General features: G+C 39.7%; 1 protein-coding gene across 7 annotated transcripts in view; it reads right to left on the reverse strand.

The window, feature by feature from the left end:
• The window catches only part of GRIA4 (glutamate ionotropic receptor AMPA type subunit 4), a 368,417-nt gene that overhangs the window by 32,076 nt on the left and 317,993 nt on the right, over positions 1-18,348 (reverse strand). For 6 of the 7 annotated variants that reach the window (XM_041770488.1, XM_041770490.1, XM_041770487.1 and 3 more), the window contains 3 exons: positions 15,715-16,085; positions 13,396-13,594; positions 6,695-6,942 (listed from right to left, as the gene is read on the reverse strand). In XM_041770488.1, coding sequence (XP_041626422.1) covers positions 6,695-6,942; positions 13,396-13,594; positions 15,715-16,085 — 818 coding nt within the window. The remainder of the gene's footprint in view (positions 1-6,694; positions 6,943-13,395; positions 13,595-15,714; positions 16,086-18,348) is intronic. The other variant, XM_041770494.1, reaches the window with a different exon arrangement.

Below are 18,348 nucleotides of genomic sequence, written 5' to 3' on the forward strand. Positions count from 1 at the left end.
TTTATACCTGGGTGTAGGCAGCCACAAAATAGCCTTATAGCTCTGGGCAGAAGCTGCATTATGCTCAGTAGAGACAATTTTCACATATGCAATTTCTCTTGTGTAGGGTGTTTGTCTTATGGCTGAGACTTTAACTGTAGGCAGCAAACCCAGATCTGGTGTTTATAGCTTGAGCTCTGGAGAACCCACGCGTGGGCTTACACCCAGCTCCACAGAACAGGGGTTCCAAACACAGAGGGTCCTCATACACTTGCTTTGCCATTCCTTTGTGTCCCCTTTTTAACCTGAATGCTAGCTACAATGGTTTCTAGAAACCATTCCATAGAACGAGATGATCTATAAAGATGAGTGACATAAGGTGGAACTGTCTGGCTATTAGACATACACCAAGAGGAAAACACTTACAGACATTACTAACATAAGGATAAGTTCATCCACAGCACATTTATTAATATTAGATTATGAATTGTGGTCTCAGACACGACGCTATGTCTCCTACATGTAGGTCAAGGCTGCCTGACTTGGTTGGCTTAGAGGTTCAGCACTCACATGAATTGTGTGTTCCCACTGAATCAATCTGAATTGTACAGGATATAGGTAGTCTCTCTGGAGATTCTCTTTCTTTATAGGATTTGCCTATAAGGTAATTATTTGGGACTAAAGAACAACAGTTTGGAATTCTGACTTTTCCTAGAACTGTCAGAACTGACATCCAGTCTCAGGTCTCTTCACAGTTCAGGATGTGAAGGTTTGAACTGGTGAACCTCATATATAGCGTTTCTATCTCCTTACTTTTAATCCTTTTTGAAGTGCTAGGAACTAAAATGGCCACAAATTACCCCTTTTTGGAGGCAAGTCACTAAAATACGGATTCTGAGTGTCACAGTGAATCGGAACACACAGCTAAACACTGAGTTTAGAAAATTCCCAATGTGGTGTTACCTATGGCAGTCACAAAACCAAACCTGAAGAGAAAAATGTGACAACCAACCGGCAAATTCTCAGGTGGAACCCAGTGGCCATCTGTTGAATGAACTGGCAAATATATGAAGGCAAATCATATTAGCATTTTTTTTAATAGTGGGAAGAATGGCAAACATGTATAATGACTGGTAAATCTTAAAGAAATGCAGAAAAAATGCCATATTTGTTTTCTTCTTCATGGGGAGTTGTGATTCATTCTTTCTTTCTTTCTTTCTTTCTTTCTTTCTTTCTTTCTTTCTTTCTTTCTTTCTCTTTTTAAAGATTTTATTTATTTATTTGAGAAACAGAGAGAGAGGCAGAGACAAAGGCAGAGGGAGAAGTAGGCTCCATGCCGGAAGCCTGATGCGGGACTGGATTCCAGCTCTCCAGGATCACGCCCTGGGCTGAAGGCGGTGCTAAACCGCTAAGCCACCCGGGCTGCCCAGGGAGTTGTGATTTCAATCCTCTTTCAAGTGTATGGAGGACCTAACTGAAAAATGTAGAATTTTAAATGATAGTGAAAAGTTTTATGTTTGCTACTGGACTCAACATCTAGAAAGGAAAGAATAAGGTATATAGATTCTAAAGGGGATTTTTTCCCTTGATAGCTTTACCATACACATCTCAGTTTGTAAATGAAAAATACTTGGTCCCAGCAATAAACATCAGCATCTCTGGCAGGAAACTGGGCTAAGTGATTAAGCATATCACAATGTAGAGGGGGGATTTGTGTGCATATGTGCATGTATGATTGATTTGTGTGTGCATGTGTTCTGATCCCTAGTCCAACAGACTGTATTCCAAGTCGTAATGAGAACACAAAAACTAAGTTACCTGCAGCATATCTTAATATGATACCAAGAAAAATGAAAGATATTCATATGCAAAAACATCTCCTTCCATAATAGTTTAAAAAAAAGACACTAACCTATTGCAACTCATTTCCAGAAAACAAGTGAAAAATGTATTCACTTCAGGCCAAATGCTGCTCAGGAATATTAGCACTCAGGTTTAACTTTCTGTACTTTAAGTTTTTCTAATGTCCACATCAAGTGCTAACATCTGACATCTTACTAACACCAAAAACAGATGTCAACTTCATTGTTATGCACCACATCCAGCAAACCCCGTTTCTAAATCTTGTAATTATACTTGAACTGATGAGTAAACATAAATCACCAACTTTACATGAGAAAATGGTTCCTTAAGGATAATATATATTTTAAACATGGATTTGAATACCAAGTTTAATAGATCTGCCCTAAAGAATCTTCCAAAGTAGAAGAAACTTAATTTGTCCTACAGAGGACTCTGCCCACCCTGATACAGATTTACACTTGAGCCACTGATTGTGCTCAATACTGAAAGAAAAAGTCCAAAGAAAGATGTATAATTCTAACTCTCATTCTTCTTACTTCCTCCCCTATCACACTATTGCCCTGGGCTCTGAGTGGGCTGTTTTAAGCAGAGCATGACCTGCCTGGTTCCAGAAGTTTTCCTCCTGTTGCACGAATTCCTACAGCTGGACGTCAGCAAGTCCAACAGGACCTCATTTTTTTCTTGATCTCAATTCCTGATCAAGGTGTTTTGGAACTGCTTTCATTTGAGACATCATTTTTTGAGGGGTGTCGGAGCATTTGTCTTATTTTAGACAATTTTGCCAACACTTCTAGAGAAGGCAAAATTTGAATAAAATTTATCATTGTCGAATAATAGAGGATAGGGGACTAGTGGTTTTGTGTGTGTGTGTGTGTGTTTAACTTGGCTTTAATCACTAGGGTCAAGTATACAAATTCTAACAGAGGCCAGAGGAAGTCTTTAGATATGATCTGCTGCTATGTTCCCTGGAGGTACTTATAGATACTATATACCACGGATATCTTTAAAAGGGGTATTCTCATCTAACAGTTATTTAGTACCCAGTAAATTTGTATTAACTAAGTTATGATTCCCTCTAAGCATCTGTCAGTTTTATTTGTTGCATAGTAGAGAGTATAGCAACTCGTGTAACATGGATACTAGAGTAAAGATAGTGTTTTGGTAGCAAAGTATACGCTTTCTCTACAATAAACACTCTAGCACATCTCTAGAGTATAGTAAAGTATAGTAAAGCTGTATAGTAAAGTTGATAGCACTGACAGTAAAGTCAAAATAAAGATATTGCCTCTTTCATCTAAGCTCTGCATTCCACTGCAGGGCTGTCTATAGCATATGCTTTAAAATCACCTTTAAAAATTTCCCAGCCAGAGGATGGATTTCACAATTGCTTTGGGTTGCCACAGAGATTGGAGAAGGAATGAGAAGGAAGGCCAGGATGTGGATAGTAGTATTAATGGCACTGTGCACGTTAAAAGAAGATTTGAGGGAAATATCAAAGTTTGGGGATAGTTCAGAGATAATACAAAAGAAGAGCTTTTACCCTTTCATCCCACCATGAGAACTAAAAGTTTTCTTTAGAAGATGACTTTGGAAACTAAATAACTGCCAGTAAGATTTAAGTTCTTCCGCTGATCAATATGTACAGTTTGTAGGCACATTTGCCTGTGACTGCTTTTCTCCATTATAATCAGATCTATAGATGCTACATTCAATAGCATCAACATTCTTAGCATCCTTCTATGGCCTAAAACTTGACGAATCTATGTCAAAGTCCAATAAACCCCGTAACTCTGAGCATAGTGACTGCCCTCCTGTAACTCAAAGCATTCTGTAAAGCTGGCAACCCCGAGTCTGAAATAGTCTCTCCGAACAATAAGGGGCTCCCCATATTCTTCTCTACTATAAAGATGGATGCTGGCCATCCTGGTCATAGTGTTTTCTACTTCGGGTACAGATACAGTCTCTGTAATAATCCAGACTGCATTTGTTTTAAAGTCTACATTAAAGACCCAAGTCCTGGCTTTCCATCCTGAGTGTGTATCATACTCTTCCTCTTCTCCATGACATGGATTCTGAAGCACTGTGAGGTCTGGAAATGTGAGGCTCCGTAGGTCAATGGAAGCTTGCTAGCCATTTTGTTTGTTTGTTTGTTTGTTTGCGTCTTGTGCTTCAGCTGACATAGCAGGAAAGATCACTGGTTTCTTGTTCTCAAAGTCTCATGCTGCCCAATGAATCACAACAGCAGACTTTGTGAAAAAGACAACAAAACAGACTAGTCTCACTGTATCCAGAATTATTAACCTAAAGACTAAGTTAAAAAAAAAAAAAAGACAGATCCAATAGGAAAACAGTCAGTCTACTAAACAAATAAGGCAGAGAGGTTTCAAAGACACTCTTGATGCAGATGTGCTCTCTGGATCTTGCTGTGATAAAATGCAATTGTTTTGAATTTGCTTCTACAAACTAAATCATTTATACAGAAGGTGCCCATTAGTCTATCTCTATATGAGTTTGCCTCTGTTCAAACAGAAGGATCCTCATCGAATAAGAATGAGAATTTAAGTTTAATGAGCCCCCCATGTAGCTGGGCTGGAGGTGGGGGGTAAGGTGCATGCTGGTTAGCCTTCCGTGCTCTTCTAGTGTTCTCGAAGACGACGGGACAAAATGACTGGGGTTTTGGCATGCAGGGGCCAGCTTGCTCAGGAAATTGTGGCATATAGAAAACAAAGCGCATAAACAAACTCTCCATCCGGGAAGCTGAGTTTAACAATTGCCTCATTAACAAGATCCAGGGAAGACAGGAAAAGAGGGGGAAGCCAATAGCGGATTATTATACAGTTCTAGACAGATGAAGCCCTTCAGCTTCCCCCCAAACAATCCCCGTAGTGTGGATTTGACAAAGTGGCACATTTAAGAGGGAACTCTCTCTTGCCATCAATGAGAGGCAGGAGCGCCCGTATCTGAGGGCCAAATGCAGTCCCTGGAACTTGACTTTATCAGGAGACAAAGACAGAGGACAAGCAGCTACATCCACAGAGAATTAATTAAGAGCAAAAGAGACATCCAGTGAATGTAATCAATAGTCTGAACACTGATCTCCATACCAACCACCATTGCTTTCTCCCCTTCTCGTTCTTTTAAATTAGTGACATGAAAGTGCTTTAGCAACTCCTACTTCCATAGATGTTTCTCTGCTCCTTGGCTTTGAATTTCTCACACCGCATCACACAGAATATACCCTTGAAGACCAAACACCCTGATGCCAGTTTATGTTGCTGCATGGCCGAAACATTCGGGGGTAGCATCTTATCACTGGTACTTTATTTGTTTGGCTTTCTCCCTGCTCATTCCTCCTCTTCATATGGGAAGTGTGTTCAAAGAAACGTGACTTCAGAACTGCCCAAGGCCCACACCCATTTGTCTTCACTGGCTGATTTAGTTCTCTCTCCCCTTAAAATGGCCCCTTTAGAACACATTGTAAAACCCCTCAGTAACTATTACAGTGCTGCCTGCAAACACAAAATACTGGTTTAACACAACTCTTCCGGGGCTAGCATCTGTTTCTGGCTCTGTCGCCCCCCTCACCCTGCCCTCCCACCCAGCACACATCTCCAAAGCGCACTGCATGCAGTTGCCCTTCTCAAACCAGTGAAATCAATCCTATAATGTTGATCCTGCATTCATCCCTGCTGGGCAATCAGACAGGTCTCATTACTTTCAGGTTTCAAAGGCTTACCAGAGACATCATTTGTCAAGACCAGGTTCATGGTTAAGTCCTTTACAAAGATTCTGATTTCTTCTTGAATCTGTGCTTTGAACGAATCCCTCCCACGCAGCACTGAGATCAGAGTGATTTGTCAGGTGTCCCTGCTGACTCCGGCTCTGGTCTAGCCCCAGCCATTCACCAGTAGCCTTTATTGCTTAAGGAAAATAGGACATTCTGCCTCCTGGGCACCAACATGTGAATTCCCTATGTCCAGGACCGAAAGGGGTGAGAAGGGCAGATTTTACCAATGTTTCCTTAAGAATGGAAAGTCTCATCTTTAGCACATGTGGATTATCTGCATAACCCGCACGTGTGATGCTTTGCTTATGAATCCCATGGCAGGGGTCTGTGTGTGAACAATTCCGGATTGTCATCGGGTCTGATTTCACAGATCTTACTTACATCACACTCCCTTTGCAACGGGTGAGAGTGTGAGTGCAGTAAGCGCCGTAGAATCAGAGCCCAGCCTCCCGCGGGTGGTGATTCCGTCTATGGACAGATGCGGTCACAGCGTTAGCACCGATACCACCTCCGGTTAATCTAGAACATAATGATGCCATAATAAACGAAACACTGAAATGGGGAAAAAAAAAGTGGTTTGTTAGGAAGAGGTTGATTTCTTTGTACTCAGAATGTAGCAGGCAGGCAGAATCAAAAAAAAAAAAAAAAAAGGTGAAATGTAGAATCATTAGGCGACAGGACAGCAGATCTGAGTGACCAAAACAAGTGGATGAGACAGGAAGCGTCGCTCCGCGTGTGTGAGGCTCACTGGCAGCAGCGAGTGTTCAACCAGTTTGGTTTTTATATGGCCTTGGAAGATACACAGGTCAGCTATGATCGATTATTCCAAAGTTCAAAAAAAAAAAAAAAAACAAAAAACCTAACTGTTGATCAAAATATATGAAATGGATAAAAAGAAAAAGAAACAAACGAACAACAACAACAAAAAAAACCAAAAACCAAAAAACAACAAAAACCAACCGAACATACCATGTTCACACACAAAACAAAACCAGTGCGTGGGGCCATCAGGGAAGGTGGAATATTATAACAACACACGCGACATTGTTATACTATCCCACCCACCTTAATGAGGAGCCCTTGGGTGTAGCTACGCCATAGCCTTTGGAATCCAGGTTTCCTCCCACTTTCATGGTGTCGCAGGGCTTGCGCTGCTCGATGTACTCGTTCATCGTGGACTCCAGCAGGAAGGCGAACTTGCCCTTGGACTTGCGCACGCGCGCCACGCCCTCCGCCGTCGTCCGCGTGAACACCGACGGCTCCGCCGACCGCATGTACGTCCACATCTTCTCGTACACCGCGATTTTGGATCTCTGGAGCGCATCCACGTGAAATCAAGCACAGGGAAGAAGGGACGACACGTTAATACTGGCCGGACCCCGACGGGGACGAAGCCTTTTAAGAACGCTCCCCCCAACCCCCGCCGGGAGGACGCGGAGGACGGACGGATGGACGGACGGACGGACGGACGCCGAGCGCCCGGGCCGGGGCCGAGCGCGCCGCCCTCTGCTCCTACAGAACCTCCCCACGCAGCGGCTCAAGGCACGCCGTACTATCATTAAGTGTAGGATGCCATGTAGAGTGGGGCATTTAGAATCATGTTTGCTGTCACACTCACAGCAAACCCCAAAAGGGCCAGCTCTGCAAAATTCCCATTTAGCCCTGCACTTGAATCCTGTAACAATATGGACTGCTGCCATATTGTTTTATTTTATTTATTTATTTATTTATTTATTTATTTATTTATTTATGTATGTCTCTTTTCATGCCTTTAAGTTTTAAGATGTGTAGGAAGAGCGGTCCCTATCCCTGACGTCATCCTATCACGTCACAGCTAGGCACGAAGGAGGAGGAGACGCAGTGGGCCCGCACCCCAATGTCCGCAACGCAAGAGGCAGACTCGAGGTCCACCAAACGGTGTGCACTTTTTCTAATAAAATCTCCAAAAAGAACACATTAATGGGAAGGGATTCCTTCTCTGTAGCTACACACCGGCAGTTGTAAAATCAGCGCCACGGAGATGAGAAGCGTGACACCGAGAACACGGTCAGGAAGGGCTGAGCAACGCTGTGTGGGGACACGCGTTGAGCACACTTATCTCCAAGAACAGTGGGTGATGGTTGGAAGTGATGCATCACTATGTTGCACACCTGAAACTAACATAACACTGTATGCCAATGACACTTCAATAATAAAAATTTAAAAAATCTTCAAGTAAAAAGTTAGGGAAACTGAAAAAAAAAAAAAGGCAATTCTTGTTTTCTTATATATTTTGGAGAGCTAGTCTTTCTAACACTTTCACTTCAGCCAAGCAATATGTCTATTTCTGTCTATTTGGGCTCCCACTACTTAATTTATCTAGAACCTTCTGTGAGTATCTGCATTCCTATTATTTTTCATCCATACAGACATTTTAAAGGTGAAAATACATCCAAATGAACGCAAATGTCCCCAAGGGATACATTCAATGAGGTAGAAAAGCCTGCATCTAAGCATGGGGGCAAATCCTTAGTAGCATGTATATTCATTTTACATGAACCTTCCTTTGTTTACCAGAATATAAAATCCAGTAAGAGACAGATCTTCAATAGTCAACAAATAGACTGACTAGCAAACTTCAGATATGTTTCAGGACAAAAATCAAATGATTCGAGTAGACAAAGAAAGAAACTGATAAAACTGATATTTAAAATTTTGGTTTCAGAGGATGGCAACTCAGTAATCAATATCCTATACAGTAAGAGGTTTGCATAGTTGGACACTACTAAAAAACTAGATATTTTATGTTAATGTATAGTCAAACGGTGGTAAATATCAAGATGGAAAATAGACATCCTGTATTGTCCTGTGAAGTGTTTTATGTTATTAACACTTAAAAGTATTGCAATGATAGCTTGTGGGGTGTGTGTGTCGGTAACGACAGATTACCTCTGCCATGGGAATCCTCACATTAGGAAACTGCGTGCCAACACTAAATGTAATTGCAAAGGTTCTATGTGGGTCTTGGACAGAGAAGTATCTGGATCCAGACCCCTCAGCCATGGGATCCTTTAGGGAGCCTGTGGTTCCTGGCCCCAATCATTCCATCTTTAATAATAGAGTTCTCTTCCAGAGAAGTAACTCTGCCATTTTTTAAAAATATTTTTTAAAATTTATTTATTCATGAGAGAGAGAAAGAGAGAGAGGCAGAGACATAGGCTCTCTATGGGAGAGAAGAGGGAGAAGCAGGCTCCATGCAGGGAGCCCGATTATGGGACTCGATCCCGGGACTCCAGGATCACGCCCTGGGCCGAAGGCAGGCACTAAACCATTGAGCCACCCAGGGATCCCTAGCTCTGCCATTTTATAACAAGTTTCAATCTCTGAAAAACCATAAACTGTCTGGATCACCAGATGCAGAAGTCCTTAAACATTTATTCTGATTATCTCCATTTAGAGAAATGTTGGTAAATAACATCCTTTCAGTGTATAATCACTCTTTAAATACATTGATAACTTGACTTGAGAGGTTCACTTAGAAGGGTACAGAGGTCCACATACACTGGTTATTTCGTCCGGTGTACTACACTGAAAACAGAAGAAGTAAAACCTGGGTATTATTTTGATCGAAAATTTTCTTTGAAAATTTTTTAAGAATATGAGAGTCCAGCTAATTACCTGGCAATCTTCTAGTTACTGTTCAGCATCTTACTTAAAGGGATCAGAACCGCTAAATAAAACTAACACAGCAGAGTAGAAAAAGAGTATGTTTAGGGCTTGGTAATTATGCAGATAATTTAATTATAGAATGCAATGAAACCTTAAAGCAAATGATTCCTTTTTATTTTTTTATTTTTTTTTATTTTTTATTTTTTTATTTTTTTTTTATTTTTTTTATTTATGATAGTCACAGAGAGAGAGAGAGGCAGAGACACAGGCGGAGGGAGAAGCAGGCTCCATGCACCGTGAGCCTGATGTGGGATTCGATCCCGGGTCTCCAGGATCGCGCCCTGGGCCAAAGGCAGGCGCCAAACCGCTGCGCCACCCAGGGATCCCCGCAAATGATTCCTTTTTAAAAAAATAAAGTATCTTTAGGCCGCAGATATCTTTTAGAAGTCCATTTGCATAATACTAATGTGAGGGAAATTACTGTGGTATTTGTTTAAGTATATTGAATCATATATGCCGTAAGTGCAAAAGAAGTTACGTTAATTCCTTTAAAGTCTAGAAGAAAGAGGAATCTGTAGCATAGTTGTGCCACACTTAGCAAGCCTTCTGTATGAAGGAAATTATAAAAATGCAGCTGCCCGGTGGAAAATTATTCCCGGGAATAATGAAAGCGACTCTTTTAGGGGAAAAAAATCACACTGTCACTCTGTGAAGGTTTTAGGAATCCTGATTCTGATTTCAAGGTGAATGGCGTAAATAAGGTCACATCCTCATGGGGAAGGGGTGCCTGGGGCATTCAGAAAGGGAACACTAGAAATCATATCCCTGCACTGTATTTGTGACCACAGGAGGTGTATACTAAGGAGTGAGGGCAAGCACACCTTTATAAATTTGATGAGACAGGCTGAAAGGAAATTTCTGCAGATCCAGCAAACTCATGAATACAGTGATAATGGGATTTCCAGTCCCCAAAACCTCCAACTGTAATACCCTTTTAAGGATCAGGTTTGGGGAGTGTATATGCTCAAGGTAATTGGCAGAGATAATACAAAAGTCATTATTTTTTTTTAAGGTTAGAAAAATCTCAGATTTCTGTATTTCTTTATTGTGAAGTTCAATGCAGAGGAAGCTTATGATTTCAAGCATTAGTTTATTACTTAGAATAATTCTTGGAGTTTTAAAAATGTGCTGTCCTTAAAATTTTTCAAAAATTAAGTATCCTGCCTTTCCTGTTTTTAATAGAAAATATGTACAAATGTCATGCACTATAGTTAATATTTACATTGTTGCCAGGTGAATTATTTTCTGCTTCCGGCAGCTTATGCAGCAAGGCTGATGTGCACAGTATTTGATAATCTTATAAGCCCTGAGATAGTAATCACCTCATTTATGCATTCGTGTTTATACTGAAACAGCCACAGTATCAAATCTGAACTGCAATGAAAATTGGTGTGCACACATCAGGTGTATAATAATGCTGAAGCACCAGCAAGGCTGCCGTTAAGTGACAGGTACAGACTTTCCTTAAATGCCTCTGTGTTTATGCTTAACAAGATACACAGAACACAAAACATACCAAGTTTCATAATGGGGCCAAACCAAGGAAACGGTTGAATTTGGATGTAGCCCTCCCCAACCCCCCCTTGGCCTAATTCTTTCTCTAGTTGATTGTGACTGCAACATTTTTTGAAGCCCTGAGTATAGGTCACTGCCTGAGGCAGTTTAGCGGAGCTGATAGATGTACCATTACTGTGTTCCTACGAGAAAACATTTTTGACAAGTACAAAAATACCCTTCACATTCTGTTTCCTCAACCCGTCAGACAAAATGGTTTATTTAAACCAGGTCATCATCTGTGGGAGAGGACGGGGAACATAGGGTAGGAAATGAATTAGATTTCTATCAGAGAACCCAAGTTTATGCATTTCTGAAAGTGTGCTGCCAGGGAAAATTATTTTCCTGTCCCATTAGGGTTCAGACCGTTCTGCAACAATAAATGCCTTATAAAAAAATCTTTCAATTTTAAAACTGGAGTTGGGTGGGAGCGAGAGGAGAGAGGCACTGGTGACCGGCACAGCCTCTCTGAAAGGCTCTGTAAATCCAGCAAGCCGGCTTTCCTTATTCCTGTATTTCTTATCAATATAGTCTCTTATCTACCTCACCGGTTTTTAGAATTTGGAACAATTTTTAAAAGCTCTATAAAGATTAGAAATAAATATTTTCAGCATGCTTGATGCCAAAGAGCTTTATGGTGAGTTATTGCTGACATTTTTTTTTCAGGGAATCAACATGACATTTCTTTCTCCCTTTATCACTCAAGGCAGAATGATGAACCTGCAAATATTTGCCTTATTTACATGAAAATCAGTTGTCATTTCTTGGTAAAATGCAAGTGATAGATAGCACAAACTTGTATTCCATTTTGATGCATACCTCCAATGGTTTCTAGGCAAAGTTACTGAATTTTACCTACTTGCTTTTTGGTGGAAGCAGTTACAAATTTACAGATTTCCAGCAAGGAACTGAAATTATGCTAAAATGTGAACGTTTCTATCAGGAAGCTTTAAAGACTGGGATGCACTCAGTAAGTGTTAAAAATTTGAAAAAAAATTTGGTCAGTTAAGTTTATCCACAGAATATTGTTAATAAAATGTATTGTCATGAGCATTATTTACAGTTTTAGAAAAATCTGCAAATACTTCATAATTATTGTAAATGTTTCATTATATCTACTAGCAATGCTCCAAATTGTTGACAAGGACATTGTTCACTGCCTGGTTTATTTTGTAAACAATGTCCAGTGATGGGTTTGACAGAATTTTTGAGTGATTTGTTCTTAATATAGTATTATGTAGTATATAAGGATACTTTTTTTAAAAAGAAAAATCTCTTACTGAACTTCAAGTAGATGAAAGTTTAAAAAGTAGGATGTTTTGTTGTTTTTAATTTCCAAGCTGAGTGAGAAAGTGATAAGCATATACATTTAAAATGACAATGTAATCTCCAAGTACTGTATATGTAAGCATGCACTTACTTCAAAGGGCTTTCATTATTTTTACATGAAAGCTTAGATAATCAGGAAATATTCTTGACTTCTAAATTATTAAATACCTAGATTAACTGAGATTAAATGTAAAATGCCCTCATTATTACTTAGGTAAATATTTGTGAAAATGTTACTCTGGCTACCTTTTAGTGCTTTGGTTTTATTATTTATTTATGTATTTATCTATTTATTTATTTGTTTTTTATTTATTTTTAGTGCTTTGGTTTTTTTTTTTTTAGTGCTTTGGTTTTAAAGTCACAAATGAATCCTTATCTCTGACCAGACATTATCAAGTGCGTGTCTCTGGATTTCAGTAGAAGCAGAGTAAAGGAGTTTCATTGATCAAACATTCATCCTCCTACTAAAATACACAACTAAAAAACCCAGAAACAAACAAACATAAAACCCAAATACCTGCCATCCTGATGGGGAGCCAGAGAAAGGGGTCACATCCACATGTGAAATAATGTTGGTTTGAACAATTTTATGCAGAAAAGGAGAGACAAGCAGCATACACCATACCTTACGAAGGTGTCCAGAGCCTAAGAGTTCTGTTACCATCTTTTTGTGAGGATGCAAATACATTACTTTGAAGTCCGTTGTTACAGAATAGATTATAGACTATACCTCATATGAGGAAATATGAGCTTCACTTAAGGTTTTGGTTTCAAATGCACCAAATTAAATGTATTCTTAAGACAAAACAAAACAACCTTGCTTTCATTTTAATGCTCTTAACCCCAAAGGATACATAAATTATAATCCTCTCAGATGCAGTATCATAGCATTATCAACACTGGAATCTTTTGGATAAATTACATTAATAACATTGTGTGAATTACCTTTTTGTTGTTACTTTTCCTTGGGTCTCTCTTGCAATGTGAATAAACAAATTAGCTTTTGCAAACCAAAGTGATTATAAAATCCAAGTAGAAGTATTAGCATTAAACACAGAATTACTGTTATATTTGCAAAACCTGCAAATAGCTAGAGCCCTAATATAGCTGTTGGTAACAGCTGCCTGAATTTCAAAATCATGAACATTTCATGGTTAGTTTTTCCCTTAACTTACTCTGAAGAATTCTTTGGTTGACCCTGAATCCAGTGTTCCATAGGCAATTTCTGTTTGTTTGGCCAGGTCTTCCGCACTTTCTATGGGGGAGACCATTCGCTCAACCGTCAGGAAAGCGGCGAGATTAGCGGTATAAGATGATATAATGATGAGTGTAAAGAACCACCAAACACCTCCAACAATTCGACCTGAGAGGGATCTAAACATGGATAAGGTAATGCACATTTTCCTTTCTCTAACCAACATAGAGAAAGAAAAGAAATATCATAAATTCACATGTTATGTTTAAAATCACAATGGCAATTATCATTTTATTTTCTGGCAGTCCACTCCAGAATGATTCTAGACTTTCTGAATCACCTGATGCCTTTTATGCCATATCGAATATATGAATGCCACTGAAAATACAGAAAAGGTTTCCTTTTTATTGTTTATCAACAGGAATGTGGAACGTCATGCCTTTGCTTCAGGGGTAGAAAGGGAACCCTTACTTAAATTCCTCGATATCCTCCCCCTCCACAGTTTAGCATCTCTGCAATTAGGGTGCAGCCTATGGGTGATAGGATAAAACACAGCTGTGTGGTTGCACCAGCAGCATCCTTTCTCTCTTTGTGGTATGTGAAATAGCAGTACATGTTAGCAATGGGAAGGGTCTCAGATTTCACAGGAGCTGGTGGATGCCCTTCTGAAAGAACCTGGGCCTGCCTTTGGATAGAGCTCTGCCAGGGCAGGTGGGACATGTGCCCACATGGGGCTGGACCAGAGGAGGACATACACTGGTCTCAGAGTGACCTCCGCTGAGGATTGTTTTGTTTGTTTGATATTTCATTTCTGATCTGAGTGGAGGAGAAGCTATCTCCTAATGCATCTTTACCTAATGCTCCAAGAATGTTCTCTCTGCCGCTGCCAACACGAGACCAGAGCATGTGACTTGTCAATGCACAGCATGACAGCATTAAAAATGGATGCCAAATCTCAAAAGAGAAAAGTTCCCCCCCCCCATCCTTTCCCTGGTATCAGGTGTGTGTGGGTGATGCAGATGCATCGGGAAAGTGAGGATGGAATGAAGAAAAAATCCAGGTCATTTTCACAATTGATGCCACTCACTGGGACCATCAAACTATTTAAAATTCCTGGGACAGATTGTTTTTAAACATTTTTTAATGTAAGAAAAAAATTCATATTTTTCATGACATTTCTAGCTTTAAAATTCTCCCTTCTTAAACATTATTATATAAGTGACACCTGCTGTTTTTTTGTTTTGTTTTGCTTTGTTTTTTGGTACCTGTTGGTTTTAACTTAGCATTTGCTTAATCCTGGTTTTCAAAACCATTATGAGACTTGCTTTGCTTTCTTTCCATTTCATTGATTCAGAGTCACTGACTCAGATTCCTAGGTTATTAGAATTTAAACACATTTATCATTTTTCCTGGATCTTAAGGAACATAGACTGCATTCTGCCTAAAATATCTCCTTTTGAGAAAGCATACACTTCTTTAAAACATCTGTATATTTGTGATACTAATATAAGTCACTGATATTTAAGTTCAGTCCATAGCTTCTCCTACTTGTGGTTATTTTTTTCTGTGGGAGAAGTTTGATGTTTTTCCTGCAATAGGACATTGGCTAAATTTTTGGCAAACATAACTAAAAAATAACTAAAATCCGTTGGCACTGGGTTTACCACTCTTAAAAAATGTCTTAGTGGCATCCAAAGGAAGCAAGCCATGACTCCACAGATATTGAAAAATATGTCTATTAAACTGACACAGAACTGAGATTGCTAACTGCCCACTTGGTTTATTCATGTTTTGTTACACAGAAAATGTCTATCTGGTACTTGCTCCACCAACTCAGGTGTCAGGTTAAGTCTGTGGCAGAAATCTCCCGTGACATACATGGGATGTAAATCAAGGTCAAAATTAACTTTTAAAAGATGAGCAACAGCAACAATAACAAAAACTTTTGATTTTGAAAAGGAGGCAAAATGAAAATAAATTCTTAGTCTGACAATTTAGATGCTCATTTCTATCTGCCAGACCATTGAAGGAAATATTAATACTAAGTTATCTTTGAGAGTTCTGAGCAGATGCATACTTTTCCATTAGGAAAGTTCATCCTTGAGACGTGTCCACCTTTGGTGCTAACTTGGAAAAACTGGCTACGAATGTACTTTAGACTAATTTGGGAATTGCAAGTTTTTTTCTGTGTTTCAAATTAATGCTCTGCCTCCAGGAAAAGAATGTGTAGAGAAATATTCCGTACAATACTGAGAATTATTGGGGAGTTGGTGAAGAAGGGAAGGGTTTTCAAACTAACCTGGGTGAAATGTCACATCCTTGCTGCATAAAGGCACCCAGGGAAAACCAGAGGCTGTTAAAGATGCCAAACTCATTGGGAGGCTGGTCGCTGGGTCCTTCCTTTCCATCCTCTGGCTCTTCTGTATGCCACTCATATGGACTAAACCTGCTAACTAGGAATAAGACCACGCTGACACCAATGTAGGCAAAGACTATGCACATCCAAATCTCATAGGCCAGAGGATCCAAGAAGGAAAACACTCCTGGTTTAGATTTCTGAGGCTTTTTGATCATTATAGAGATGCCCAAGCTCATGAAGGGCTTAGAGAAGTCAATGACCTCCTCTCGGACCAAAGTGATTGTCAGAGGGGCAATAGCAATCTCTGCTTTCTATAAGAGAAAAGACACATGAAAACACATAGGTTAATGCATTTCATGAAGCAACTGGCACTGGATTAATCCACTCAAAATGAACTAGTTATGCATTCATTCTACATTTTGAGGAGGGACGCCAACAGTTGCCTAAGAACAGTGATAAATACAAAGATGAACAGTGAACTCTTTTCCTAGGAGAATTTACCACTTAAATTGCACAAGGTATTTTTTTTTTTTATCAGTGCTGGTGATCAGATGGGAACAAAGAAAACTAGGGAAAGAGTGGACATAAGCAGAAATAACCTAAATTCAGATAACTGTGCTAGTCTTTAAGGATGTGTGCCGGGCCAGAGGAGGAGCCTAGCTGCCTTCCCACAGGGCTGACTCTGAATTTCTTGGCCAGAATTGCTGCTATGTTGCAGCCTTTTCTGTTTCACTTGGAATGGTGCCACTGACTCATGACTTGGCCGCCCCTTCATATTATGAATGCAAATATCAAATGGTCCTTTTTTGATTCCTTTCCAGTTGTAAGAAAACCTACCCTACTGTCTGTGTTTGGAGGATGGAAGAAACCCACTGCTTGATGACATTTTTCCAATCCAGCGCACACACAAAAATCTGGAAATGGGCATTTATTTTCTTCCTATTCACATAGTTTGGTTTTCTACTTTGAATTTCTAACACAGCTTTTGGGAAACAGTGGATCTAGGTCTCAGCTAGTATGATCATACGACACCAGCTTCCGTGTTTGTTCTGTGACTTGGAGCAATTTGTCTGATCCCCCTTTCCATGTCTGTACAGCAAGGACACTCTCCTGTCTGCCTCACCACATTCCTGTGATTTTCCATTAAAGAAGTCCTAAGAAAATCCTTGTGAGTGTTGACGGAGGGATCATGTATCTGATGCTCAACTAAATATCTTAACACTCATGATAACGCTGTTTATCACTTTTTAGATGCTGGAACTGAGACTCAGGTGAGTTGTAAACATCATGGCTGATGTGTGATTGGAGTTGGTGTGTCTTCCATAAATCTTGTGATCTCTAAACTGAATGGAATAAAGTGTCATGAAAACAGTATGAACGGTTACATGATCTACAGGTGAACAAACGTTATTTGATCATCTTGAAAGGAAAATATTTGGCATTAAAGTGGAATCAGAAACACTGTGAGGCATGTGTGCTCTTACACAGAGGCTGCCACCCTGCCACCCACCCTGGGAGATGCTCAGGTGGTGCTGCACACCATGGCCCGCAGCTTGGTACCAGGGGATCTGGAGGCTGGCGGGGAGGGGGGGTGTCCTTAGGCCATGATGCTGCCCATTGGGTGGCGGAGCATTAATCCTAAGTGCCCTCAAGTGAGAATGAACGTAGCTTACAGCAGAAATGCCCCCCCCCCAAAAGTCAGGCTCACTGCCTGGAGGTTATTATTATTATTTCTGCCATATTATTACCTGTATAACTTTCAATACACAAGTAATACATGAACTAGCAATGGAAAAATCAGTATATAAACAGAAAATTAAGATAAGTCACCTCCATTCCCTTCACCTACTTTTGCTTTTTCTTCATATATGCCCTGCTAGACATGGCCTGATGAATAATATTTTTATTTTAAAAAGGGATAATACAAAATACAACAGTTTATAATTCCTCTACTCAGAAGTATATGATGAATTCCTTTTTATTTTTATCATATACATTAAAAACTAGTTAATGATTGCAAGTGTTTTATCATACGAAAATATCAAAATTTGCTCAATCTAGTTCTTATTTTAGGAGACGTCTATGCTATGCTGTTGCCAGGTTTACACAATTTCAACCTTGGATGATGCGAACATCTTTGAAGACAAACCCTGGTACGTACCTTAATCATTTAAGATGAATTTTTAGAAATGGGATTGCTGGTCTAAATGGTAACAATCCTTATAATGGTCACGATTTGTTTTGTGCAACTTTTCTCCAGGAATATCACACAGACTTCAACTGTTGCCAGCACTGTGTGGATACGTCCGCAGCTATGAATGCTGGACAGCCCATCTGTGTCTTCGCTATTGTTTATCTCTGCCAGTCCGACCCATGGAAAGCTAGATTTCATTGTGTTAATTTGAATTTATTTTTATGAAACAAATGGCCACTCTCCTTTTTTCTTCCAATGTCTTAACCTGCCCTTATTTTCCATATGGCATATTTATTTTTTACTAACTTGTAAGTGCTTTTAAATATATTCAAAAATTAACTTTTATTTTCCATATATGCTGCAAATATTCTCCCTGTCCA

The sequence above is a fragment of the Vulpes lagopus genome, chromosome 10 (genome assembly GCF_018345385.1).
Source record: "Vulpes lagopus strain Blue_001 chromosome 10, ASM1834538v1, whole genome shotgun sequence".
Taxonomy (NCBI): Eukaryota; Metazoa; Chordata; class Mammalia; order Carnivora; family Canidae; genus Vulpes; species Vulpes lagopus.